The sequence below is a fragment of the Lipomyces doorenjongii genome (assembly GCF_038497915.1).
Source record: "Lipomyces doorenjongii strain NRRL Y-27504 unplaced genomic scaffold V1508scaffold_20, whole genome shotgun sequence".
NCBI lineage: Eukaryota > Fungi > Ascomycota > Lipomycetes > Lipomycetales > Lipomycetaceae > Lipomyces > Lipomyces doorenjongii.
The window spans coordinates 79463-104212 of record NW_027118087.1 but is presented as its reverse complement, the minus strand read 5'-3'; the positions used below and the strand labels follow the sequence as shown (position 1 = coordinate 104212).

Sequence of the window (24750 nt, the reverse complement as noted above, 5' to 3'; positions counted from 1 at the left end):
AACATATGGTTTTGCGGCTCAGTGCCGAGAGGGCATAGTGAAAACACCATAACTGCAATGTCGCTATATATATATGCCATAAAGTGGACCTTTTGCCAAACTTAATTGACAGTCGTCTCTGCCTTCCAGAGCGTTCTGCCCCTCAATGCTCCAACAAGGACCATCACTATTAGCAAATCGCACCTAGCAGGTCATCGTGCACTCTCGGCTCATGGAAGCCTAGGTGGTGGCAGATGGGAATTGGTCAAGATTCTCCTTGAATGCCACTTGGTCGCTAATGTAGACTAAAGATCGACAAACAAAGACGTGTCAGATGTATATAAGTTTTATTCAAATCGGAACTCTGGCAAGGCTACAGTATGCTCTAATTATGAAGACACTAAAAGCTATATTTACAATACCATCGTGTACGTATGCGGTACTAAGATGAGAGGACAAAACTAGTGGTTCTATTTAAAACGCGCTACTTCAACTAGCCAACTGATCTCGGAACCTAAGGCAAGTCACCAGCCCTATGTTCTGGTATTTCTACCTTTGTATATATTTCTCTCTAGCAAAACGCTACTGCCGAATTGTACGTACTGCTCGCCTCAGATAGGCCACTTATCGGACTGCTTGGGTGCCCCTTAAATGAGCCGCACAGGTTGACGTAGGTTTCGTCAATTGCCTTGTTCAGCACTAATTTGGCGTCCAACATGAAGCACAAATATCGATGATTGCTCAAAAATCGATCACACTTCTGTACCCATTGAAATATGTTTGTGTCCTGAATTCATACGTATAAGTAGATATTTGCTGATGGAAACTATGCAGGTATCTAAGCGTGACCGCGAATGGCACGTCGGAGCATGTCGAGTATATACTAGCTGCCGAATTTGATGTCGATAAGGGACCGACCGTGAAGTACCAATATCCCAGGCGAATAGAAGGCGATGAAGAGTATATGGCAAGTATTATTATCGAGAACGATTGTTATGCTAATTGATGTACAGATTGCTCGCAGAACTAATGCTGCCCGATCAGGCTCATGCCCGCGAGGAGGACTGGACCGTGTTCTTTTTACATAAACGACCAAAATCAAGTAATATAGGCGGACATACTGCGAGCAGAGAACAGAATTCTATGCTCTATGCGTTGAATCTGGCCAATACAAAGATCACTAGTGATGCTAAAAGGTGATTACTTTCTCAAAGCTGACATTGCATTTAGCAGCATTATGCTAACTTGTGCAACAGGGGAGCAATAGTCAGGGCTATGGCCATATGTACCAGACATTCTTTCATACAGATTTATAAGGTTAGTTGTATTTTAGATATCAGTCCACTCGCTAACAGATCTAGCCGATATTGCTGCTAGCTATGACGGAGTACTTCGACAACCTCAATATCGATGTCTTGAAGAACCTCTATCAGTCACTAAACGCAATGGATATCAGTTCCATGCCATCTTTTGAGCGGTTTGAAAAACAAATTTTGTCCTCAAATTCTTTGCGAAATTTATTTGTTGAGCGATTCCAGGTGGAACGATTGCAGCCATTGATAGAAAGAACCAAAGCTGTCCATCCACAGAACAGTATCTTATCCCATGACAGTGCTAAAGCGAGCCTTAATAAATACGACACTCATTTTTATGAATCAAAAGTCAAATTCAATAACTTGGATATTCCGATGAGAATACCAGTCGACTCCTTCCCTGATTACGTCGGAGATGTAAGTTGACCTGGCAATGTCTATGTCAGATGCCGACTAATGAAACTAGCCATCACCTATTTTGCTACTTACTACAATACTGAATGCCCCTCCAAAGTCATTCTCGGTCCTCCATCCTCATTTAACAACGTCTGGATCGAAAACTCACCCACTAATAGTACTTACGAACGCCCTGTTAACGGAAAAGCGCATTGTTTTTATGGGACCCGGTCGAGCAGCAAAAGATGTTGTCGATGCAGTACTCTCGGCGTGCTCCCTTATTAGTAGCGGAATCCTGAGAGGTTTCTCCCACAGAGCCTATCCATATACCGATCTCAGTAAAATTGATCAACTGATCCATGTGTGAGTATTACTATCTTCATGGGCCATGTTCAGCATTTATTAATGTTGCTGCAGTCCTGGATATATTGCTGGCGTGACAAATCCAGCATTTGAGAGTCATCCGTCGTGGTGGGATATTCTGTGCAACATCGAAACTGGAGAAGTCCGCATATCGAAATTTATTAAGCAGCCAGAACGATTGGCGCAGGGTGTCGCATTGTCGGTCTCTAGATCTGCGGTTGGAGGACTTGGCAATTCACCTGATGCGTCATTTATCGAGGATATCAAGTCGATGGTCGTGAACCGATACGGGGAAGAGGCCATTCGAGGGAGATTCCGTAAATTTATTGGCCAGTTTGTACAACTTTGTGCGGCATATGACGAGGCTCATGGTGTAAACTCGGCGTTGATTGGGAGCCGTGGGCTATGGCCCGTAACGGAGCAGGGCTACGTGATCAGTGGGCATGGATATGTGTGGGCAGATCAGCAACAGAAGACGCGAGATTTGAATCACTATATGCACGTCATTGAGGGATGGAAAAGAACAACGAATTATAATAATTATACCTCTGTAAGTTCGAATCGAAGAGAATGGGCGTTGTCAATTAAAACTTATGTTCTCAGGACTTGCAACACCTGGTCCCCATCCCTGTTGCGAACATGGATCTACAACATCAAATCGATCGATTACGGAAAGTACAGATGTCACCAAACTCATCTGCTGAAATATTTAATGCCATCAGGGACGTCGTTGTCAATCCAGATCAGATCACTCAGCTGCTGGCATGTCTCCCACAAAGCCAAGGCGGATTATTGCCTATAGCGGCAGGGTCATTTCATTCTCGCGAAGAGGTGCGCTATTCTGCAGCAGAGATCATGAATCGGATTCGTGATCATGAGGTGTGTATTGACAATTTCGTTGGATAGTGTGGGTACGTGGCCACGCAACTAATCGTGCTAGGCTGGACGGCATTTTTACGATGAGTTGGGACTGTTCCATAAACTTGCGTTTGAAAGATTGTACCGCAAGATTGCGGAGGCGGACTCATGGAGCGAACCATCTTTGCGCAGTGGCATGACAACAGTTACGATATGAGGTTTTATTAATTTGCCATTATCCAAAAAAGTCAGGTTCAGGCTCCAACATTTGACTTCACAAAGAGCGACCTCACAACTTCGCCTCGAGTTGTGCGCCAGTCTTGTTCAAGTTCCAGTTTGGTCAATCAGTGCGAAATTTCTTCCTGTCGCTCTCGATCTAGTAATGCGCTATCTTGCTGAGTATGGTCGTCGACCAGCATGTAGTAATTGTATATCGCTTTCACTCAAGGTAAAACCACCGTCAATGGTGACGACCTTCTCATCATCGATGGTTTAAATCTTTTGAGCATTATAGTAGTTGAGCTAATGAAGCCTTTTACGTCGTCAGTATGCGGTGTGTAGCTACGACATGCCTATTGTATCTTTGTAGGCTCCGAGGGGTAGAGTGGGGTTTGCGTGATAAATCGATGCGAAGCGGAGTTACCCGGCCTTCGTGGACATGTCAAATGCCGAGAATATTTAGGGAATATCGCCTTGCATCTTAGGGCGGTAGAAAGCTGTACAGTAGATAAATTACATTTTCAATGAGACTTGAGGCGAGTTCAAGCATATTTAGTGAAAAGGTTGAGAATGAAACTTCAGTTCGTCGAGGTTTACTCTTCGCGAAATAACGTAATATTGTCGCAGAAGGATCGTCGTATTATGTTGAAATTTACTGTATATCGCTATCTATACTTTTTTCACTACAACCAGATATATACAACTAATATCCTCTCGACAGACGTCCTCATCATTTGTGCTATGTCGCGTGCGAGTTTGCTCTTCCTAACAAAAAATCCAATCCGATTGATATTTGGCTCTCCGAGAATTCGCTCGACGAACATCACGGTCATATGCTCTAATCGACAAGCGAGGTACTAATTTTTGGCTATTTTGGTGCCCAACGATATAAGAAATGCTGGCCTACGGCCCGCGTTGGTTTTGCACATAAGCCCCAAATTAGAGCTTTTGGCAGGTTCTTGTCCCCGCTTGACGCGTGACAGCTAGTGGTAATCCGTTGCGGCTGACTCCACTGCCAAACCATAAGAACCCAGAAATTGACAACTACCATTCCTCAGCGATTAAAATGGCGGGCATTAGAACTGAAGAGAGATGGCTGGTGAATGGCATCGACTTCTACGTCAAATCAACTGTAAGTTGAACTGTTTCCACGGCAACATTAGAGCAATTTGCTGACCGCGGTGTCGAGTAGGTAACTCCACCAGGAACACAAACAGTGGCTAAATTATTCTTTCTTCACGGTAACGTCCAATATTTTATGAATCTAGAATAAAATATTAATTACATTCAGGTTTCGCGGAACATGTCAATCGTTATGAGGAGCTCTTCGACATCCTGGCAACCAAAGGCGTCGAAGTTTTTGCCTTCGACCAGCGCGGAGCCGGCCAGACGTCTCCCAAGAAGAAAGACTGGGGCATGACGGACGAAAAATTGGTATATTCTGATTTGGAAGAAATAATCGAGCGGAGAATCGGACCAGAAATAGTCGATGAGAAGACTCCTATTCCGTGGTTCATGATTGGATTCAGCATGGTAAGTTAGGCAGATTTGGCGATTTCGAAAGCAGACTTACAATAAATGCGTAGGGCGGTGCAATCTGTCTCAACTACGCGATCAAGGGACGGCACAGACAATGGTTCGCTGGTTACATTGCCGTTGCTCCTTTGATCTTAGTCCATGTATGTATATAACACCTATTCATATACTCTTACTAAACCAATGATTAGCCTCGAACACGTCCAAATCAGGTGGTCTATTACATACTGCTTGGCATTTCCAAAGCTTTTCCAAGATTGCAGTACTTCACGGGTATAGACTTCGATTTTCTCTCCCGCGATCCAGTATCAGTCCAAAAGGTCAAGGACGATCCAATGTGCCATGCTACTTGCACGTTGAAGCAAATGTCAGATATGCTTAATCGTGGTCGAAAGCTTTTGGATAAGGACTATTACTCAAAGATCGTCAACCGTCCTCTATTGGTCTTTCATGGAGACGCAGATCAGGTAAACTCACTCTCTCATGGCATATCGCATACTGACGCGTGGACGGTTTATTAGATCAATTTCTATGGTGCTTCAGCGGATTTTATTAGGAATATTCCAGTCAATGATAAGAAGCTGGTAACCATTGAGGGTGGCTACCATGAGCGTAAGTCTCTTGTTCTCTATTAATGCTGGACAGTAATGCTGATCAGCAGTGCAAAACGAGATCGAAAGCGACCGGAAGAAATTCCAAGATGAGCTGACAAAGTGGATCTTGGACAAGAGCGGCTCAAAGGTCGATGCGAAGTTGTGAGCTCGCTTCGTATTCAGCCGGCATTGGTAATGGGAACATGCCGCACACAGTTTATAATTCATAGTTCATGTTTGACCTTCATAAACAAGTCAGTTTATGGAGCTGCCCAACATATTGTAAAATGCGTCCAACCTGAGAAGATAAGTTGTAGTCGCACTGAAAATAAATATGCAACCTTGGCTTTGTGGGACACATGCCGGCAATTGAGAGTTCTAACCAGAACGTATAACGACGGTCCTGATGACGTTTGGCAGTTGAGCCTGCCTGATGATATGCTTCCGCAAACTATCCAATTTAGTCTTGTAGATAGTGGCAGAAGCGTTTTCATTGAGCACTTCCAAGGTCGCAAAAATGTCAGCTATATCAGGTCCACCATGACTGTTCTATATCGCTATAGTACTACCGGTTTGGAGTCTCCAATCTTCCATCACCCAAAAGAAATATTTTTTATCCTTTCAACTGTGATTAACGACAAATTATGACATGAGACTAAATATTTCAGAGGTTGGTTCACGAAACTACTGCACAGTATGCCTATGACTGGATTGGTAAAATAACCACCAATCGACCAGTGTGAGCAAAATATTCGTACGCAGCCAATTAATTTTTCGTACGCGGCACAATAAGTTGCGGTACGCCGCCGTAATTCCACACAACATTTCTAGTATTCTCGGATTATTGGCGCGCTTACACTATGGAACTTGTAAATCAAAATACATATCGACTAGACACTTGCTGCTCACTAAACGCCAGAGACGTCATAATACCTTAATCGCGATTCACGATCAAGACGCTCAGTAACAAAAAAAGCACTTTAAAGAGTTACAGATCAATCATATGGAATAACAAGTCGGCGAGCTTGTATTCTAAACCTGATGCAATTTAAGTGAAGCGATAAATCTTTCGAACGGAAATCTAATAGTGAAGTTTCGGCCAAGGTTCAGTCAGCTATTCAAAACCTACTTCGGAGTACCGGAAGGAAGCGCTGTGAATTGTAGTTATCCTCACGTCAGCGGTCGCGGTTCAAGAACCATCGAAGAATATGCATTGGAATGCCGAGCGACGTCATGGTAGGATAGTAAAACTTCTCTGGATGAATCTGAGGCAGTCTACTCTGTTCGTAGTTTCCACTTCAACAAATGTTACGAGCAATGCCACTCCCCCGGCAGTTTCCCACTGTTCAACTTATCAACTGCCTAAATTTATCCGTTACAGGTCCCCGGAATCTGTTGTTGCGAGTTCTCCAGAGAATTTTACCGGATTCTTACACTGCTGTATTTTTGTGCGCCTTCCCCCTCCGCTGTTCTGAAAGCAACGAATTATGTGCATAAGAGTTCCCCACAAACCTTAATAGCTCCTGGCCCAAAAGCTGATGGAATCAGCCATTTAGGTTCAAATTAATAAAAGAAGAAATGATTCGAGAATTAATAAATAGTTGTATCGCTTAGCAATTTCAATCAATAGTGGTGATGCGTCTGTTTCCCGTAACAGCGTTGTAGTGTGTTACGTCGAACTACCGAGGCTGTTGCCAATCAAATCCAATCGACCGGCAGATGAAAACAGGCTGCGTTCGTAACCGTTCTCGCGGACTTCTACCTACACAGTGTTGTAGCATTGTAACTCAATCACCAACACATCAGCAAGACAGCGAGAGATTAGACCTTACCCGCAACTGAGATATCAAGCACGATGTCATTTACGGAGTCAGAGGAGGTTTCTCCTGCGTGGGAGGATAACACGGATTCTGAGTATAACAATGCACTTGCTCTGCTGAGTAGTAATACTCCGGAACAGAGACTCGAGTAGGCCCCAGCACCCAAAAGGTTCTTTATCGTCATCGTGTCTGGCTTTATTACACGCACGTAAAACTTAGGATCAGTCATAGGGCGAGTAAGATGAGCTTGTTTGTGACATAAGATTCACAATCTAGAGACGTACACGGGAATTCACTATTTGGGATTCCAGCAGTCACTAGTGGACCCCAAAGCGATGCAAAATTAATTCAATATGTACAAAGACTTTGTCCTACATCTACTCCGCATTCACGGACGAGTATAACAAATTGGTTTCCTGAATGGTTCTTCCAATCTGAAGCAAATTTCTCGCACAATCAACGGTCGTGTCGTCAAAGGCGTAGTGATATTGCATGCCCTCGCCAAATGCTACTCGTGTCAATCCAACGACCAACTCATATTTGGCGCCATACGGATTTAGGATATCTTGGCTATTCGCGATAGATGAGACCGGTCGGCTATCGTCGGCTGGGCTATCGGTGCCAAAATGCATTCGATGAAGCAATCGCACAACCAATGAAATTAACTCAGTCCTTCCTACAGTTAGTCGTTTTGTCTACAACTCTTCGTCTTGCCACTCACCTTTCAGCACTGTCATGCACCAAATCACTTTCATAAATCCTGTCTAACTGTTGCGAAACGCAACAAATCAACCGCGCAGTTACCTTCGGATGCTCAGCTAACAGTCTCTGTCCACGCCTCGTGCTGGCTAGTGCCCTCAACGTATTCAAGATTTGCAGTCGCGAAGACACAATCTCAAACTCGTACTCATACTCGTCGTAATCCAGATGCTCTACGTTTTCAGATAGCGCTACATGGACAACTGATAAGCCTACGGCATCATCGATTAGTAACCGAGTCATGTGATCGACTATGTTAGCTTCTGCACTAGGCTGATCTTCTTGAAGTTGCAACACTGGACCGAACGAGCCCGGCAAAATAGACGCACTGAGAATTCTCGAAGTAAAGTTGTGGAACCGAATTGATAGTCGCGGAGTAATGCGAGTATTCGCCAGCATTCGCAAAACGAATTCAATCGACACAGATTGCCAAAGTCCCATAATCCTATTATTATGTCTACTGTAGTTCCCTTGCCTGTCATCAAGCACATGAACTACTGATTCAAATAGTGAGAGAACGGCCAGCTGTGTCATCGCTTGCCAATCCGTAGAGTGAAGCATAGTCCGGGATTCCAGTCGTACAAAAGTTTCCTGGCATGCAACGACTACACCTTGTAACATTGTGAGCGAAACCAAATTTGGGTTATATGTGACAATAAATTTCAAAACACTAAGGAGAGGATCAATCGAAGTAATCTAAAATACTGTTAATTACCGAGAATATCATCGGCTTGGGAAATACTCACAGAGTTACTGTCAGTCACTTCGCTGTGCCAAAGCTCCATGACACGTAATATCAGTGACTCGATAAGCAATTCTATAGAAGTGTTCTGCATATTGATGATACTCGTAATAGCTGTAGATAGAGACCCCGAGTACTTCGTGGATCCATCGTCGTGCTTAAGTTCGACTGGATGTTGTGAGAGAATGTCAAACAGTTTTCCACCGCTTGGCTCGAGCTGGCAACTGTACAATTTGGTCACGAACTGCCCCTTAGTAAGAATATGTAAACCCAAGACATAATGAGTCGGCCTACCTCGTATTTGTCGTCAACAAGTATCCGGATCTGTTCCCTCACTATTTCCTTTTCACGTATGTTCTCCTTTGGAGTTGTCGATATGCTGTCAGACCCATGAACGAACATAGCAGATCCCGTCGACGAGTCACGACTGCTAATTGACTCTCTATTAGTCGCTTCTCTAAGAACATTCATATTGTCTTCAATATCGGCTGACTCTGGCCTTCGTCGCTTCCTGCCAATCTTGGTCGGTGACATTGGAACGTCAAAGCCATCTCGTAACCCAGACGATCTATCCGGCCTTTTTAATTTTCGAGGACTTGGGGAACCTTTATATTCGCTCGCAGCTGCCTGAGCCTCCCGCTGTACTGCACGATCCAAAGTCCGTAACTTGTCCATCACTTCTTTAAGATCGCGCTCCATAAATGCCCGTTCCGCCTGTAACCGTTCGATCTCGCGTCGAAGCTCTGTAATTTCGGAATCACGGCGTTGTCTTTCTGTCTCTTGGACACTTTTGAGATGTACGATTGTCTGATCATGGGCAGTATTCATGCTTACCAAATGGCTCCTAACGATTGAAATTTCGCCTCGAGCCGTTTGTAACGACGTTACAGCTTCATCCCGAGCCTTCTGAAGTTCTGCATTCTGATCTCGCAGCTGAAATATCGTATTAGTGACGCGTCCTTCGAATAAACGTTAGGATACCTTACATCCTCGAGTTGCCTCAGCAACGTCTCTACCTCGCTGGTCGATTCTCCTCTCCGCAGCGCACCAGGATTACGATTCCATACGTCCAATTCCACATTGTGATACATAAGCTCGCTCATAGCCTGCTCATCTCCATCTTCTTCTTGCGCAAGGAAGTCCTCCACTTGGGTACACAACGCGTCGACTGGCAAACGAACCGACTCGGTTCTCGATCGAGTGCTCACCACTTGACTGAGCTTACGCGCATTTTCTTCAAGCCGTTGTAACTCATGCTCTTCAATCTCGTCATCAAATCCATAGTCCTCGTCATCGGCGGTAATTCTTGTACCGGATGCGCCTTTCGCGTTCGAGGTGGTGGTGTTGAATGGCGTGTTTGGCAGGGCCATTGATCCTGTCGATTCCAGCCTTAGGGCGCCACTAATACTTCCCATACATGGCCATGTAAAGCATGTATACCTACAGTACTGATTTTCTGCCGGGTCAAAATCCGAATGGACGACTGTGATGTCGCTTTATCCGATTCCACTCTTTCAATTTCTTAAAGTGCGTCAGGACAAACAAACTTTAATACAACTTACTAAGCGATATACAGTTAGTGTATTTCTTCACAAAGCTAGCACTGAACCTAATCCTCAGATTACCTCTTAGCGCGACGAAAAATTTTGTGCAACGTCCCAATTAATTCAAGAAAGCTGCGCCATCTCATCCGCAACTCCATATTATTGCAACCGCCTAATTTCAGCGAGGCTAGTTTGCACTGAGCTAGGAACGTTTTATTATTGCCATAACATAATCCTCAATTTGATCTACCCTGTGGAAGGTAGTAGTCAGTAATCTCGAAATTTGTATCGATCTTCTCCTGTTCGATATGCCACCACAACGAACTCCTCACCGGACGCGATCTAATTCGGGGCCGCCGACGTTCATGCCAGAAGCCGCAGTTCCGATCCCGACTCGCGATAAAAACACGCAGCGACTGATCGTCGTTCTTGCGCAGGCGTGTTTGGAAACGCACAAGGTGCCATCGCGGAATGGCGCCCAAGGCGATCGGTATGCGCTTCTGAACTGCGATGATCATCAAGGTCTGTTGAAGCGTATGCAGCGGGATATTGCGGATGCGAGACCCGATATTACGCATCAGGTTCGTTCTTGTTGACTGGCTGGATATCTGAGCATGTACTTATCAATATTTGTAGTGTCTGCTGACTCTGCTCGATTCGCCTATTAATAAAGCTGGAAAACTGCAAGTGTATATCCTCACAGCCAAGGGCGTATTAATCGAAGTCAACCCGTCCGTCCGAATTCCACGCACCTTCAAGCGCTTTTCAGGTCTAATGGTCCAGCTCCTTCACAAGCTCTCTATCCGGTCTGTCAACTCGCAAGAAAAACTACTTAAAGTGATCAAGAACCCCATTTCCGACCACCTACCAACTAAATGTCGAAAAATCACATTATCTGCTGAAGCGCCGGTCCAGAGGGTGCAGGATTATGTGCAGACCATGGATCCTGATGAGAGTATTTGCGTGTTCGTAGGCGCGATGGCGCATGGTGCGGACGATTTCGCGGATGAGTGGGTTGATGAGAAAATTGGTGTTTCGCAGTACTCGTTGTCTGCTTCTGTCGCTTGCAGCAAGTTTTGTCACGGATGTGAGGACGCATGGGGAATTATGTGAGTCTTTTTTCAAAAAGGCTTCATTGTTGTGCTCATTTGTTATTGGTTGTCAGAATCGTCATGTTCTAAGTTGTTTTATGGCGTTTGCGGTTTGTGTGCATAATGCAGTCATCAAGCATTTGATTTATTTAGGATGGTTAATTGTCATGGCAGAAAACTCGGCCATGTGAAGCTCGAAGTACGATGCCAATAATACATAACTGTGCCATATTGTAGGATAGATAGGTCGGCACCAATCTGTCATCGGACTGGTCGGCGGTAGCGGTCCAGTGCTTCCACTTCATGCCTTTCCGCTCCGCTTCGTCTGCTATCAAGATCGCCATGTCTGAGGCTGAAATTCCTGGCAACAAGTCCCCTTCTTCAGCAGGCAAAGGAAGTGAATCTTGCATGTGCACGTCATACTCGCCTGTTCGTTTCCCAGGACAATACATCGCAGGCGGCGAAATGAACGTCCAGTCAAACGACTCGTTGCCGTCGTAGAAGAGATAGCTCGTACAGCACGCCCGAACAAAGTCGTGATCCATGTTGGTCATCATTTCTTCGTATCCTATCTCCTCATCAATCACCAATAATACCAAAGACAGACAGATGCACCTGTACTCACGTTTCATCTGCTCAAACTGACCCTCATTCACGCGCTCCCCTTTCATCAAAATCTCCCGGTATTTCTCCATCATCTCTCCAAACGTCGGATTGATCTCCTTGCAATACGCAACATGCACCACGCTCCGGGATATACTCCGCACGTAATCTAGCCAAAACGGATCGTAATCAACAACATTTACACCACCTGTTCCCGGCATTATTAATGATCCCGTGCCGCCGATGACGATTAGATAGGGACGCTCGAATGGGCGTTGTCTTGTCGCCAATATGAATGCCAGGAGAACTTGACGGACGGCTTCCATGTAGAATTTGTACGCGATATCTGTACCAAAGTGGGGGTCCAAAAGCGCTGGATGAGGTGTCAGCACGAACACGACCAATCCATGCAATAATCAATACGTTAACTTGACAACGACATCCGCCTGAGAGAAAATAGACTCAAGTTCCGCTGTTTGACCTGACAATATATCGATCTTGGTAGGCTTGTAGTTATCGTGTTTACCTATCGCAGTTGGTGTCCTCGCGATCCCAACGACCGTGTGTCCGCGGTTTAGTAGTTCTATCGTGACATGTCGTCCGGCAAAGCCGGTGGAGCCTATGACGACGAGAGTAAGCGGCACTACTCCCTTTTTCTGTAGGATTCTCGAAGGCGAAGTTGGTAGAGGCAGTTGAGATGGGGTCGGATTCGTGAGGTCATGACGGTCTAGCGTGCGGCATTAATCTACGGAAACTTTAACCCTTAGATGGCAGATGATAGCATGAAGGGAAAGTAGATAATGCAGCATATATCAGTTTATACTACACTCTTAGAAGTGTGACTTATAGCCCGACAATCTCGACCTTCCAATTTAACTTCTCACCCGCCTTGAACGGCACAACCGCAGATGCACCCTTGCCCACTAACGGGGGGACAACGTTCTGCTCATTCTTCAACACTACGCTCCATTCGGCCTTCTTCTCCCTTATTTTATAAAACTGCCTACCAAAATCACATAAAAAGGCCTCGATCCTGTCAAGCTTGCCGAGTTGATCAAACGCCTCGGCGACATATGCGGCAGCATGCGTTTGTGTGAAGACGCCGGCAGCGGCGCCTTTGCCTTTTTCTTTGTTAACGATAGGATGCGGGGCTGAATCCGAGCCAAAGAAAAACTTGGGATCGCCAGAGGTAGCAGCGTCCAGTAAAGCCTGTTTGTCTGCGGGGAACTTCGCGACGGGTTTACAGTAATTGAACGAATTTCCGGCCCAGTTGTCGATGGTAAGGAATAAATGGTGGGCGGTGATGGTTGCAGCGACAGTTGGCCCGCAGTCTTTGACGGCTTGGATTGCGGCGGCGGATGTACAGTGTTCGAGCACGATTCGTAGGTTGGGGAAACGTGCGTGAATGTCCTTGAGTGTTGGGAGGAATTCTTCTTCTGCATTGAGAAGGTGGATATGTCCTGCGGACGGACACTCGCCGTGTAGATTAAGCACCATGTCTTCTTCCTCCATCGCCGCGAATGTGGGGTAATACGGTACGTAAGACGCGACACCGTGCTCTGAATTCGTGGTCACGCCCGCAGGGTAGCATTTTACACCCGTGATGCCGGCTTTTGCGGCGTCGTGGATGACATCTGGCGTGATGGAAGGCGAGAGGTAGAGCGTCATAACATACGTAATACTCTGGTCAACTGCTTCTAATCTGGACTTGTAGGCGAGGACATCGGCGACGGAGGTTAATGGTGGAACCAAGTTTGGCTGTTTCCGTTAGCTATGAACTGATAATACATATAGGAGGTGGTTACCATGATGTAGGCCACAGAGACACCACCCTGCTTGATGGTCGGAACGACCAGTTTCATCATGTCGCCATCGCGGACATGAACGTGAAAATCGGCAACTGGTTTTGATAGAGTAATTGTACCGGCCATTGTCATTGGTTGCCGGAAACGCAGAGGAGATATGGCAACTAGAAATTTTTACTTTCACAACGTGCGGCTTGTACGAGTGACCCAGCGCGGCGCCAACGTACTGCGGATGAAGTAAACAGCTAGCTACCTATTTTCTGTTTGAAACCGATTATGAACTATGAATTGTCACACAACTCCGTACCCTAAAAGTACAATAATATACATTACATGGATATTTTATTTTTACGTCCGCCATACCAAGTCAGCGATTGCGCCGACCGATGTTTCTACTAACCCCGTCCGCCAATCACTTACATCAGCTCCGACGATATACTTTATCCGTCCATCTGCCCCAATTACACCTCCACTACAAGCCGCCCGACTTATGTCGATCTCTTGAAATTTCAAACCGGTGCTGTTCTCCATATGCTGCATCATCCTTGACATGACGCCCTGGCCGCTCCGTGCAAACTTCATTACATCGTCAGCTTCAAACGCCATCGTGATCCTTCTAACCTGCGGTATTCCAGTCGTAAAGTCAAGTTGAACAGCCGTCGTCTCTTGATTCCGATGACAGGACAGTACATAGTCCTCTATGAACCGTAGTAGGAAGTCAGTGGATAACTTTAGGGGACGGACGACAATGTCGAAATACATCTCCAGCCAATTTATGAACACGTTATGCAACTGTCGCTGTGCGCGCGAGAATATAACCAATTGACGCTCGTGCTCGGTTCTTGTATGAAGCGGGACTAGGAGTATAAATTTGCAAGAGGGAAGTGTGATGGAGTGAATCGTTACACCGCACCCGTCTTCTAGTAAGCTATGGCTTTGTTGTGTAGACCATGCTCCTGTGGTTCCAGTAACGGATGCATTAGGTAAAAGTTCTAGGAACGGTAAAATTCGTCGGCGGAGAGACGCGAGATACTTATGGCATGTGGAAGTGTCGGACGCAAGTAACATGCCGACCACAGGTGTACTTTTGTGGATTGTGAGCGTTGTGTTAAGAAGCGATGATATTGGCGAATCTAACTCTGTCGTTACTGCTGTTGCCATTTCAAACCGCATATGGTATATTTCGACACTCCCGGAGTCGAGGAACCGCTGAATCGACTGTAAACAATGTTCCGCGTGGTAGGATCTAGTAGGGTTAGGGCTGTTTGCGAGGAAGGGTTAAAAAATAATACATCGCCCTTGAATAGTTATCTGAGTATTCTACATTATTATTTTCTAGGGTCAAGCGTCTGTAATAGCAGTCTTCTGTAGGGCTGCTCCGAATGTGGATATCTGCCTTATGTGACTCTTCGAAAGGGGCATTCTATTGAGGCACAGGACGGGCCAGGACTGGCAAAGAAGGCACAGTCCTCTATCTTAGATGTTCTGAAAGAGAGAAGCTCTCACACGGCAACAACTGTTCGAGAAGAATATTCTTCATGGATTGTAACTGAGAGGCAGCCTTTACAACTCTCGAATCGCTAGGTTTTCGTCAAATTTTCATGACGTCCCAGGAATTACGCTTCCGCTTAGGTCCGCAATGTTCGTTCTTCGCTAACGCCAGTGCATGACTTCATCTCACAGCCACTGGAAAGAAGAGTTATTGCAAACATGCGGAACAATAGCTCTTTCGCTTGACGTTTGGACAAGCAAGAATCATTTCCCAATCCTAGGAATCATTGCCCACTGGCTCTTCCAACATCGAGAGAAAGTGTTAGAGTTTCAGAATATGGCTTCGATGATATATGACAGCCTCCAAAGACAGCATGGCACATCGCTTCCGAGGTTTAGATAGCTATATTCGTTGTTTAGCTCAAATCCTCAATTTGCTTCATGCCTTGACGTCTGGTAGTAATGAAGAAGCCTGTGCAGCTGTGATAGTTGTGCAATAGATAACCATGGACATTTGCAACCACAGGTTGGGACCCTTGCTCTCTGGATTGACCGAAGACCTCAAAGAAAGCAGAAGTGGAAAGAAGTCTGCAAATGATAAGGTTATGATGTCGAGACTCGATGGAATTCAACGTACCGAATGCTGGATGAGGGTCTACATGCGCAATCTCAAATCAACAACTTCCTGGAACTTCAAAGCGACCTTCGGTTACCTTCCTTTACCGGATAGTTCCACGAAGTGCTCTCGAAATTCAACGAGCTTACCTTATTTATATCAAATAAGAAGCTCCAGATCAGTTTTACGGTCCCGATATACTACGAGCTGCATGACACTTGACGATGCATCAGAGCGCAGAGGCAATTTCTGTACTCTAGATAGAGATATTGCAATTGCGGTCGGAGATGGAATGAATATAAAAAGTACTATACATTCATGGATGAGACCGATACTTACTATGCTGCCCGCATAGTGGATCCACGAGTAAATGGTGATTTGAGTCGGGAAGAGCTAAGGTCGCTTTACGGGAGAATATCCTCAATGGCTATGGCTGCAAGCGATTATATTGCAGCTCCAGCATCTGAAGTCTCAGTAGAGAGGATGTTCAACTCCGGAAGAGATCTAGTATGAAAGGAGACACCATGAGGATGTTAATGTTAATGGACAGTGTATATAACCCATAGATGAGCCCTGACGTTCATTTCAGGAATAAATCCAGCCCTTTTAATCTCTCGTAAATCCGCGTATAAGCAACACTGCGGAGCTATAAGCATTACAGGAATCACATAGTGCTCACATCACCAATGGGTATCGAAGATCCTGGGCACGCTAGAGCTTTTTGAAATTTCCGGTGGGTTCCGACCGCAAGCGGCGCAAACAAACATTTAATTCTGTGATTACATATCTGATTCAACAGAGTACTCAAGAAACAATATGTGTAGGTACCGTTTTCTTGGAGATACTAGATTTAGGTTTGTCAGGTCAACAGATTGGGCTTAGGCTTTAATTAAGGGATGATCTGCCCACCATGTGCCTTTCACCCCTGCGTAAGCATGAAGCAGCTGTTCGACTACTCCACCACCGCCCACTACTTGGCCACAAAATGCCGATCTGCAGAATCATATGAACAGGAATGTTTAATTGTTTACACTGCTAATATTTGATGTTTATTATGCTGATAGTAGCTGCTGATGATACTATGCTAGCTATCGATCTAATGTAACAATTAAAAGATCAAACAAGATGCCCCGTGTACGCCATGACAAAAATATCCCAAACACCGTCCTATGTACATGAAGAATTGGTAGACATGAAGCAGAGGTCGATCATGAGGCTAGCATTTCGAGTTGCTCTACTAGTCGTGATTGCCATTCGCGAGCAAATGCGGGCGATACTCGAAGGAGGACTGCCTCTGGGTCTTCGAACGTGGAGCCGATTAGGTCGTGACATTGCAGTTTGACGGTCGGGTCGTTTGACTCTATCCGCTCGACCTGTAAGGCGTTAGTTTAAGGCAAGTGAGTAATAGAAATGAAATTGGACATACAGTCCAGCCACGGGGAGAGACAGCGAGACGGATTTGGGTGTGCTCCTTTGTGAGTATTTCCACCTCTGTCGAAATATTGCTCGTGGACGGTACTGGCGCGACGTCGAGCAGCATGGGAGAGTATTCTGACGCTAGAGCAGCTACGTCGTCTGCGAGCGAGAAAGCAGGAGCAAAAGAGTAGGCCGATGAAGGTGAGGCGGACAGGACCGGCGACGCGGTAGAAGTCACTGTCATTACTGCTAGTTGTTGCCGAGTGATGTAGGTAGCGGTGGAAGTGTCGAGAGCAGGAGATGGAGACGGAGAAGAGGACATCTATGAGTATTATAAGTGTCGATTGAGAGGCGCATTTACCAGTGTCTTTGATCGCGATCGCCGCGTGGATTGCATGACTTTTTAAGATGTTGCGTGGCCGATCTTTGTATTAAATTTGGTTGCGTGTTTTGCTTTGCAGTCGGCCCACTTTCTTGTAAAAGTCTGCACAACATTTGACATTTGTGCCGTTCTTGGCTCCGCCCTCCGGCTGATCTTTGTACTACTCACTTACTGCTATAGGCAAAATGTCCACGCGTCATCGGTTTTCCAGTGACACGCGGCCGCACGGCAAAAAAAACTACTCGCAAATTATTGTTTGCCACCACTGCAGCAGCAGCCACACTTACTATTATTTACTACATACTACTGAACGACATATAAGTCTGTTCTATTATTCCCACACACATGCAATTATCGTCTAATCTCCACCGTAAACAGCACTGTCTGGTCGCTTTTAATCACAACCTCGTCTGCCTCCATCGCGTTGCTCGTGCTCACCTGCGTGCCGAAACTCGTCGCCCAGTCTTCTATGTCCCATGTAAACCCGCGCGTCGAAATCACCGTCGGCCCTGAGACGGGAATAATCCCACATGTAGGTCCAAGCACGCTCCGTGGAGTATATATCTTCTGCGTTCCAGGGCCCACCAGAAAAGTCAGCGAGTCGTCCGACAAAAGTGTGATTTCCCGCTTCTTTTTATCCGCAGTGTCCTCCTCCTTAGCTTCGCGTTCGTGAACAAATAGCGTGTGGATCGAATGGAATTCCTGATCAACACGACCGCCAGTGCCTCCTAGTGCCACAACCGGGAACCGTTCGCCAGGGTAAAGCTCGCCTAGCTGCAACAGGCATTTGCCAAAATCCGTCGAATCCTGGTCCGGCGAGTAATACACCGGCACACCCAATTCCTTCTCGTAATACGCCCGGATGTCCGGCTTCAGCGAGTCGAGGTCGCCGCTAATAAAATCTGGTTTCTGAAGTGATATCAGCGACACTGACACCTACGTTGTATGCAAATGACTTACATATTTTGATCGTTTGGATTCGTCCAGTGCTGCATATAGTCTATTTGTGCCGCCATCTGCACAAATCTTCACGGCAGCTAAAGTCTGGTATTAGCATCGCATTCGTATGTAGCTCAACTTCATCATACTGACCGTTACTCCATACGCGGTCCAGCATGTTCAAATCCGTGATCGGTTGATTGAGCACAATCAGTGCGAATTCCTTGACCGTAGCATTGTCTCCAGGTGGCAGCAGAATTGATGCACGATCAATGTACGTGGCAGACTCAATCTCGACCTCTGAAAGCGGCATTTCGAAAATATTCACGATGGATATATTGATTGAAAAATATTAATGGATTGGGGGGGAGGGGGCCTATCGTCAACACTGCTCACACAAGTGATAAGTGTGAAGCCGCACGGCTTGCGATTCGCTAAGCTTTTTCTGGCGCGTGTTGTCCTTTTTATTTTCAGACGTATCAGCAAAAATTCAGATATCATAATATTTTATTTGCATCACATGGGGCAAACAGCAACGATATACGTCATATGAGCCGACCATGATTTGGCTCGACTACACGCCAATTGAGCATTTACGACAAATTAAAATTCGCAACGGTTGCAAATACAAGGTTTGACCTCTTCCTCCAACAGATCCCACAGTTTTTTACCAGTGCCAGCTTCAATCAATCCCTTCTTGACATAAGTGGCAATCTCGCCCTTACGTCCAAACGGAATGACATATCCGCCATTGAACTCCTCCTCCCCCGTCTCCGGTGCTAATCCACCATACAATTCCGTAAGCCCGCCCAACCTCTGCGGGTATAAAATAAAATCAAACAAAAAATTACTGAGCCTTGACAGGTTCGTTTTCAGGTTGCCAGGGTTTACTGATATGCTGATAACGTGATTTTTCTTCTTCCATCTTCTTCGACTGCTGCACCGGCCACCGACTGTTTGGCGTATTCGTCAGCCAGGAGCACAGCCCCGGCTTTGGATTGCGCATATGTTATCCATGACAAAATCTTCGAGTTTCGGCGTAGTTTATGTCGTCGAAATTGATGCCGTACGGCTTGGGACTGCGAGTGTGCGCAATAGAGGACACCCAAATTGCGCGAACTGTCCCCGTCGGCGACGACGCGGCCGTCAAGATCAATAGCGAAGTTAGTAGCTTGTGAAGGGCACAGTGGGTGACAACATTCGTACCCCATTGTAGTTCATAGCCCTATACCGTCACCTACATATCCATAATAATTGGTCAAACCGTACATATACCTGTTTAGTCTTGCTGCCAACTGGAGGGAACATCACACCAGCATTGTACCACACAACATCGAGCCTCTCAATCCTTGCTAATAGCTCCTCAATTGCTGGATGTATAGTCGTCAAGTCCGCAAGATCGGCCTTGACCCACTCAAGTGACCCCGGCTTGGAATCTGCTATCCGGCCGGGGTTCGACTTGATGTCTTTAACAGCTGTCTCGTATAATTCCTGGAATTGCCCGACAATAATTACCTGCCCACCTCTGTGATACAGTACGCGGCAGACTTCGAGACCGACGCCGGAGTAACCGTCGGTGACTAGATAAACCTATTCTCTTGATTAGCCAAACACATACACTCTCAAGCAAAGCAGCAAAGAATAATGGCATAGACGTGCTTTGCCGGATAACTCGGGTATGACTTTTTCAGTGAAAGCAGGACTAGAAGGGAACATTTGCGAAAGTAATGACATCGTTGGCATTATTGTATCTTTGCAGAATATTCAGGGTTGTTTATTAACTTTGGTGAGAGCCTTTCAACGAAGATCGCACACACAACGTTTTTTAAACTTCCTAGATTGTAATGTCAGTGGGTAAGGGCTTGTTGGGTTGGAGTTCTGTGTCACAATGGGGGTTTGGTGTCGAAGCTCACAGGCCAACTTGATGACGCTCTGCGTAGTTTTTAAATTTCGACTTCTAAAGTGGCCAGATGTCAGGAACAGAGCATATATATCCTGCAGTCATTTGCGAACGAGACAGCATTACAACGACAATATTGATTAATAGAGATCTCGCTAGTGTGTAATTAGGCGATATATTGCATACACCAAGACTGAGCTTGGTTTAGTGTAAACATCTATTGGGACAGGTCGTCAAAAACGTCATCATCTCTAGTATAAAGCTGCATACTATTGGCTTAATCTAGTCTTTTGTCACCCTTGGTACACGATTGGAACTGTATAGAACTGAGTTACAAGCATAATGGTAAGTTGCAGATGCCAGTCGTACGGGTCATATGTAATCCACTACTAACCACATCAACAGAACTCGCTATTCAACCACGCTCTAAAGCAGTCACAATCCCTCAAGAAGGATCTCGACTCCTTTTCCGCATCACCTTCAACCGCAAGTCTAGCCCTACAAGGTACGTCCTACGATGCAATATGGTAACGCCGTAATCGTTTGCTAACACTACTGTCCCGCCAGGCCAAATATCAGCAACCTTAGCAACGCTACAACGCACAATTGACGAATATGACGCCATGGCCCGCCGCGAGCTCGTTCCCGCAAAACAAGACAAAGCTTTTGCCCGTATCCGCAATTTTCGCACAGAAGCAGGCGAAGCCCGGACACAATTTGACAAACTCAAGAAGGAGAGGGAGGAAGCACAGAATAACTTGAACCGCGCCGAATTGTTGGGCAGGAGACCGCACCACTCTGCCACGCCGGATAATCCTTATGCGTCTGGGTTAACGAGGAATGGATTGATCGGTGGTGGGTCGGAGATTAGCGAGAGTATACCGGTTGCGGCTATACCCCGTGAATTTATCACGCGGACTGGCGATCAATTGGACGAGTTCATTGAACGCGGCCGCGCGGTTCTTGGTGATTTAGTGGAGCAGAGAAATGTCCTGAAGTCGACGCAGAGGAAGTTGTATAGCGCGGCAAACACGTTGGGAATATCGAATGATACGATAAAGTATATCGAACGGAGAGCGCGGCAAGACAAAGCCGTGTTTTGGGCTGGAGTTGTTATTTGCGTGTTGTCGTTTTATTTCATATTACGGTGGTTAAGGTAGATTTGTAATGCGTGAGCCAGTAATATCGCTTACTTGTCTGGCACCAGCAACCCGTGTGACATATAATATCATGCAAACTACTATAAAGAGGCTGTTACCGTACAACGAAAAACAAATAAATCATAAAAAATAGCCTAGCAATTCAAAGCATGAACCCATATCAGTCCCAATAACGTAATACCGAGCAACCCGAAAAAATACCAGACGCACAATAACTAAAACAATTCCTATGTACTAAATTCCAAATCAATATATCAGATCCATTTAGACGGCGATCAGGCATATAGTTTACTCAGTAACTCCTCCGACTGCCGAGGACGATCCACTGGGCACAAAGTCCTGAGACGTCAGTCTTCGGCCAAGTGCCCTCTCGATCTTTGCAATGAGCGCGAGATTGTTGAATGTGTCCATTTTCTCTGCAGACGGCTGATATCGCTGATCTATGAGTGGCTTCGACTCCATGCGTTCCAACACATCGGCAATAGACGACAATATTGTTGCTTTGTCCGCCGGAACGACAGTAGATGTCGACGAAGGCACCGAGGACAACATGGTGCTGGAGGAGTCGTCTAGCATCTTTGCGTCGTGCCCGTGAATCGAAGTACAATCGCAAGTTTTTGAGGCTGACTTCTCCGACATGGTCGTTTTCCAATCTGGAGTACTAGTTGTCTTCTGATGTGAGGATTTGGAGCTGAAGATCTGTCGACAGATTAGCATGTTCTATAGATGTTTTCACCAAAGAGAGAGCCTGACCTGACTTACAGCGCAATAGGGAGAGTCGAGAACCATGTTGCAAGAGAGCCTTGGTTGTTCAACAGACACCAATATGTGATTGCGGGTCATGCCAGCCTTCGCCTCCGCAGCCGCATTCCACATTGGTTCCGCAAGGAGGCATATGTATGCCCTTGTACATCAACGCCATCGTCCATTCACGAACCCTATTAAGTTCTTCGATCCACGCCAGCCACGATGACGAATTGCGTATTTACTATATTATCTACGAAGTCTATATGATAATCATAGTAATGGAGAACTTCGAATCATTCTTCGGATCTCATGCACCCATAAGTAGTGTTGACTCCCTTTCATTATCGTACAATATCTATTCCATCCCATCTTCACCTCGTAATAGTACTATTAACGACCTAGCCAACTGTCTGAAGGGCAGATGGACCCTCGCGAAGCGGCGTCTCTACGTCATCTAATTTCTGACGCTGGCGATCAATTCCCAAACATAGATCCTCCATTGCGCTTATCGCTATTTTCCTCTTCGGATTAGTTGGCTCCAGATCTCGGTTACTGCTCACCTTCGCCTGGTTCGGTTTTTGAGACTTCAGTCGCTCTGTCTCCTGTGGTGGCAGCCCCTGAAACACTCGCTTCATCTCGTCGTGTGAATGCGACTGCATGATGCCTCGGTACATGACGTCCTTTCCAGGAATAATTCTCCCGAGAATGTATTTCGTGTTCGTGGTGTGGTTATCAATCTCAACCGCAGCTTTGAAGATCTCTTCTGCGACCTCTCGCCATGGCCGAACTTTGTCCTTCGTATCGGCACCGAAGCACGACACATTCGTCTCAGCCGAGGTCGCAATCATTGCGCTTTCGATCCCATACATGTCCTTCAGCATTGTCAAATCAGCACGGCAGTACACATCACCGTTCGCAATGCAAGTAACACCTGCTTCTCGACATATATTGGCAATACCAGCAAGATATCCATCGCGTATAGCACGTTCCCGTGGCCTCATTGCGATTTTCCGACAATGAACTGTCAGCGCAGAAATACCTGTCTTAACAAGTCGCTTCACCAACTCGAACGTTGCCTCAGGTGAATCTAATATCCGTATTTTGACGCTGATACCAATATCAAACTTCTTCCCAACTTCTTTGACAAGGGCTTCTAAAATTGCGACAAGCTTTTCTGGAGTCCGTAGTAAAGCTGCACCCATGCCAGAGTGAATAGAAAAATGCTTCGGGCAGCCGGAGTTCACGTCGATACCGGCGACATCGGCGGCGACGATTGTAGCCGCTTGAACTGCTAGTTCTGGAGATGCAGTCCCGAGTTGGAAAATAATTTTGCTCCGTTCATGGTGTCTGTGAGTGCGGAAGACGACATTGTTGTCTTTGTCTGGCTGGACGAAATCGACACAGTTGATCTTTTCTGAACATAGTTAGACAAGTTCTCCCACAATACCAATAGTAAATAAGATATCTACCGTTCACAACTCGCGTACAAGCTAGGATCTTCTTATCGACAATCTCTGGAGCTGTATGAGATTTTGTTACTATTTGGCTGATAGAGTAGACCATCCCCACTTACACCACACTAAATCTGCCCCATATCGTAAAGCACTCAGTCGTATCGGCAGTTCACCTGTCCGCACCTGTATCACGCTGTTAGAAACGCAAATATATTTATAATGTAATTCATGCAACCATATTGATCGTCGACCTCTTTCAGGATCGCTGAGACATTTATCAACAATACGAACCATAGGCGCGAGAACCAGCTTCCCAGAGTAGTTTAATGGCGGCATATGCACCGAAAACTTTTTGTCAAGCAAAAGTCTAAGCAGAATGGTGTTGTCGTCGTATTATCGACATTACCGAGCCATACTAGGTCAAAATTTCAATAATTTCATCGATTTCCGCAGTGTGAGTTTTTGCCGCCACCATGCCCTAACCCAGATTTGTCTGCACCGGCGCGTAAACTGCTCTGAGCACATTTCGTCAACGTGACAAGTAGCACCATACATGACCATTCACAGGATTCATCGCTGATAGGGATCGGCACGGATACACGGATAACGGATATATCCGCGGATATCCGTCAAAATTACGGATACGGATAGACATTAGGCAGACACGGATACGGATACGGATAAAGTAATCTTGATTAGACATATATCCACGGATAAGACACATAAATAAAGTTATCATGCAAATTATTACCGAAGGAGGTATTGAATTTTCGGCTGTGTCGGGAATAGATAGTCATAAAGAACGAAGAGTTTTACGCAGTAGCTTGGCGAGGAACGTAGTAATAGTCGGTTCAGGCTATTGACTCTGTTAGAGAGTTTATATATGCCGCAATAAAATTCGTTTGTATTTCTTTGTTTTCTTCTTTTAATAATGTTAATAATGGTAAGTTACTGTACTAGAATTCCTTAATATTATATTCATGCTTTAGTTATTATTTATATCGGTTTTTTATTTTTTAAGTAT

At 45.7% G+C, this 24750-nt stretch overlaps 14 protein-coding genes across 14 annotated transcripts; 5 read left to right on the top strand and 9 right to left on the bottom strand.

Moving 5' to 3' along the window:
• Positions 1 to 712: 712 nt before the first annotated feature.
• V1508DRAFT_446859 (docking domain of Afi1 for Arf3 in vesicle trafficking-domain-containing protein) lies at positions 713 to 3412 on the top strand (the record flags this gene model as incomplete). The annotated part of the gene is made up of 9 exons (XM_066942437.1): positions 713 to 741; positions 814 to 939; positions 993 to 1175; positions 1236 to 1296; positions 1341 to 1709; positions 1759 to 2051; positions 2106 to 2601; positions 2655 to 2930; positions 2992 to 3412. 9 exons carry the CDS (start codon positions 713 to 715, stop codon positions 3124 to 3126), a joined length of 1968 nt encoding a protein of 655 aa, XP_066796202.1. The 3' UTR covers positions 3127 to 3412.
• A 680-nt stretch (positions 3413 to 4092) lies between these two features.
• On the top strand, positions 4093 to 5470 carry V1508DRAFT_106451 (Alpha/Beta hydrolase protein). The gene is made up of 7 exons (XM_066935847.1): positions 4093 to 4260; positions 4321 to 4369; positions 4420 to 4661; positions 4715 to 4807; positions 4856 to 5131; positions 5186 to 5276; positions 5326 to 5470. The coding sequence occupies exons 1-7, from the start codon at positions 4195 to 4197 to the stop codon at positions 5421 to 5423; spliced, it is 915 nt and encodes a 304-aa protein (XP_066796201.1). The 5' UTR covers positions 4093 to 4194; the 3' UTR covers positions 5424 to 5470.
• Positions 5471 to 7454: 1984 nt separating this feature from the next.
• Positions 7455 to 9948, bottom strand: V1508DRAFT_403970 (uncharacterized protein; the record flags this gene model as incomplete). Its single annotated transcript, XM_066938593.1, has 5 exons — positions 7455 to 7749; positions 7799 to 8532; positions 8583 to 8822; positions 8873 to 9511; positions 9565 to 9948. 5 exons carry the CDS (start codon positions 9946 to 9948, stop codon positions 7455 to 7457), a joined length of 2292 nt encoding a protein of 763 aa, XP_066796200.1.
• Positions 9949 to 10163: 215 nt separating this feature from the next.
• On the top strand, positions 10164 to 11382 carry V1508DRAFT_416242 (Alpha/beta knot methyltransferase). The gene is made up of 2 exons (XM_066940179.1): positions 10164 to 10703; positions 10759 to 11382. The coding sequence occupies exons 1-2, from the start codon at positions 10431 to 10433 to the stop codon at positions 11233 to 11235; spliced, it is 750 nt and encodes a 249-aa protein (XP_066796199.1). The 5' UTR covers positions 10164 to 10430; the 3' UTR covers positions 11236 to 11382.
• Positions 11372 to 12037, bottom strand: V1508DRAFT_397096 (uncharacterized protein; the record flags this gene model as incomplete). Its single annotated transcript, XM_066938137.1, has 2 exons — positions 11372 to 11781; positions 11839 to 12037. The coding sequence occupies 2 exons, from the start codon at positions 12035 to 12037 to the stop codon at positions 11372 to 11374; spliced, it is 609 nt and encodes a 202-aa protein (XP_066796198.1).
• Positions 12038 to 12186: 149 nt separating this feature from the next.
• Positions 12187 to 13856, bottom strand: V1508DRAFT_106813 (uncharacterized protein). The gene is made up of 2 exons (XM_066935848.1): positions 13622 to 13856; positions 12187 to 13574 (listed from the first exon to the last, which is right to left on the bottom strand). The coding sequence occupies exons 1-2, from the start codon at positions 13751 to 13753 to the stop codon at positions 12660 to 12662; spliced, it is 1047 nt and encodes a 348-aa protein (XP_066796197.1). The 5' UTR covers positions 13754 to 13856; the 3' UTR covers positions 12187 to 12659.
• Positions 13857 to 13969: 113 nt separating this feature from the next.
• V1508DRAFT_403967 (kinetochore complex Sim4 subunit Fta1-domain-containing protein) lies at positions 13970 to 14782 on the bottom strand (the record flags this gene model as incomplete). Its single annotated transcript, XM_066938592.1, has 1 exon — positions 13970 to 14782. One exon carries the CDS (start codon positions 14780 to 14782, stop codon positions 13970 to 13972), a length of 813 nt encoding a protein of 270 aa, XP_066796196.1.
• A 505-nt stretch (positions 14783 to 15287) lies between these two features.
• V1508DRAFT_353770 (uncharacterized protein) lies at positions 15288 to 15515 on the top strand (the record flags this gene model as incomplete). Its single annotated transcript, XM_066936889.1, has 1 exon — positions 15288 to 15515. One exon carries the CDS (start codon positions 15288 to 15290, stop codon positions 15513 to 15515), a length of 228 nt encoding a protein of 75 aa, XP_066796195.1.
• Positions 15516 to 16762: 1247 nt separating this feature from the next.
• V1508DRAFT_416236 (uncharacterized protein) lies at positions 16763 to 17564 on the bottom strand. The gene is made up of 2 exons (XM_066940178.1): positions 17155 to 17564; positions 16763 to 17101 (listed from the first exon to the last, which is right to left on the bottom strand). The coding sequence occupies exons 1-2, from the start codon at positions 17464 to 17466 to the stop codon at positions 16937 to 16939; spliced, it is 477 nt and encodes a 158-aa protein (XP_066796194.1). The 5' UTR covers positions 17467 to 17564; the 3' UTR covers positions 16763 to 16936.
• V1508DRAFT_416233 (thiamine pyrophosphokinase) lies at positions 17557 to 18880 on the bottom strand. The gene is made up of 4 exons (XM_066940177.1): positions 18619 to 18880; positions 18487 to 18563; positions 17814 to 18435; positions 17557 to 17764 (listed from the first exon to the last, which is right to left on the bottom strand). The coding sequence occupies exons 1-3, from the start codon at positions 18776 to 18778 to the stop codon at positions 17878 to 17880; spliced, it is 795 nt and encodes a 264-aa protein (XP_066796193.1). The 5' UTR covers positions 18779 to 18880; the 3' UTR covers positions 17557 to 17764; positions 17814 to 17877.
• Positions 18881 to 19068: 188 nt separating this feature from the next.
• V1508DRAFT_403964 (uncharacterized protein) lies at positions 19069 to 20199 on the bottom strand (the record flags this gene model as incomplete). The annotated part of the gene is made up of 5 exons (XM_066938591.1): positions 19069 to 19380; positions 19401 to 19456; positions 19486 to 19690; positions 19741 to 20055; positions 20086 to 20199. 5 exons carry the CDS (start codon positions 20197 to 20199, stop codon positions 19069 to 19071), a joined length of 1002 nt encoding a protein of 333 aa, XP_066796192.1.
• A 228-nt stretch (positions 20200 to 20427) lies between these two features.
• On the top strand, positions 20428 to 21710 carry V1508DRAFT_369700 (uncharacterized protein). Its single transcript, XM_066937444.1, has 3 exons — positions 20428 to 20710; positions 20771 to 20870; positions 20933 to 21710. Exons 1-3 carry the CDS (start codon positions 20708 to 20710, stop codon positions 21523 to 21525), a joined length of 696 nt encoding a protein of 231 aa, XP_066796191.1. The 5' UTR covers positions 20428 to 20707; the 3' UTR covers positions 21526 to 21710.
• On the bottom strand, positions 21670 to 22535 carry V1508DRAFT_106066 (uncharacterized protein). The gene is made up of 2 exons (XM_066935844.1): positions 22279 to 22535; positions 21670 to 22224 (listed from the first exon to the last, which is right to left on the bottom strand). Exons 1-2 carry the CDS (start codon positions 22399 to 22401, stop codon positions 21814 to 21816), a joined length of 534 nt encoding a protein of 177 aa, XP_066796190.1. The 5' UTR covers positions 22402 to 22535; the 3' UTR covers positions 21670 to 21813.
• On the bottom strand, positions 22536 to 24158 carry V1508DRAFT_106136 (uncharacterized protein). The gene is made up of 3 exons (XM_066935845.1): positions 23846 to 24158; positions 23742 to 23792; positions 22536 to 23686 (listed from the first exon to the last, which is right to left on the bottom strand). The coding sequence occupies exons 1-3, from the start codon at positions 24060 to 24062 to the stop codon at positions 22671 to 22673; spliced, it is 1284 nt and encodes a 427-aa protein (XP_066796189.1). The 5' UTR covers positions 24063 to 24158; the 3' UTR covers positions 22536 to 22670.
• Positions 24159 to 24750: the final 592 nt, after the last annotated feature.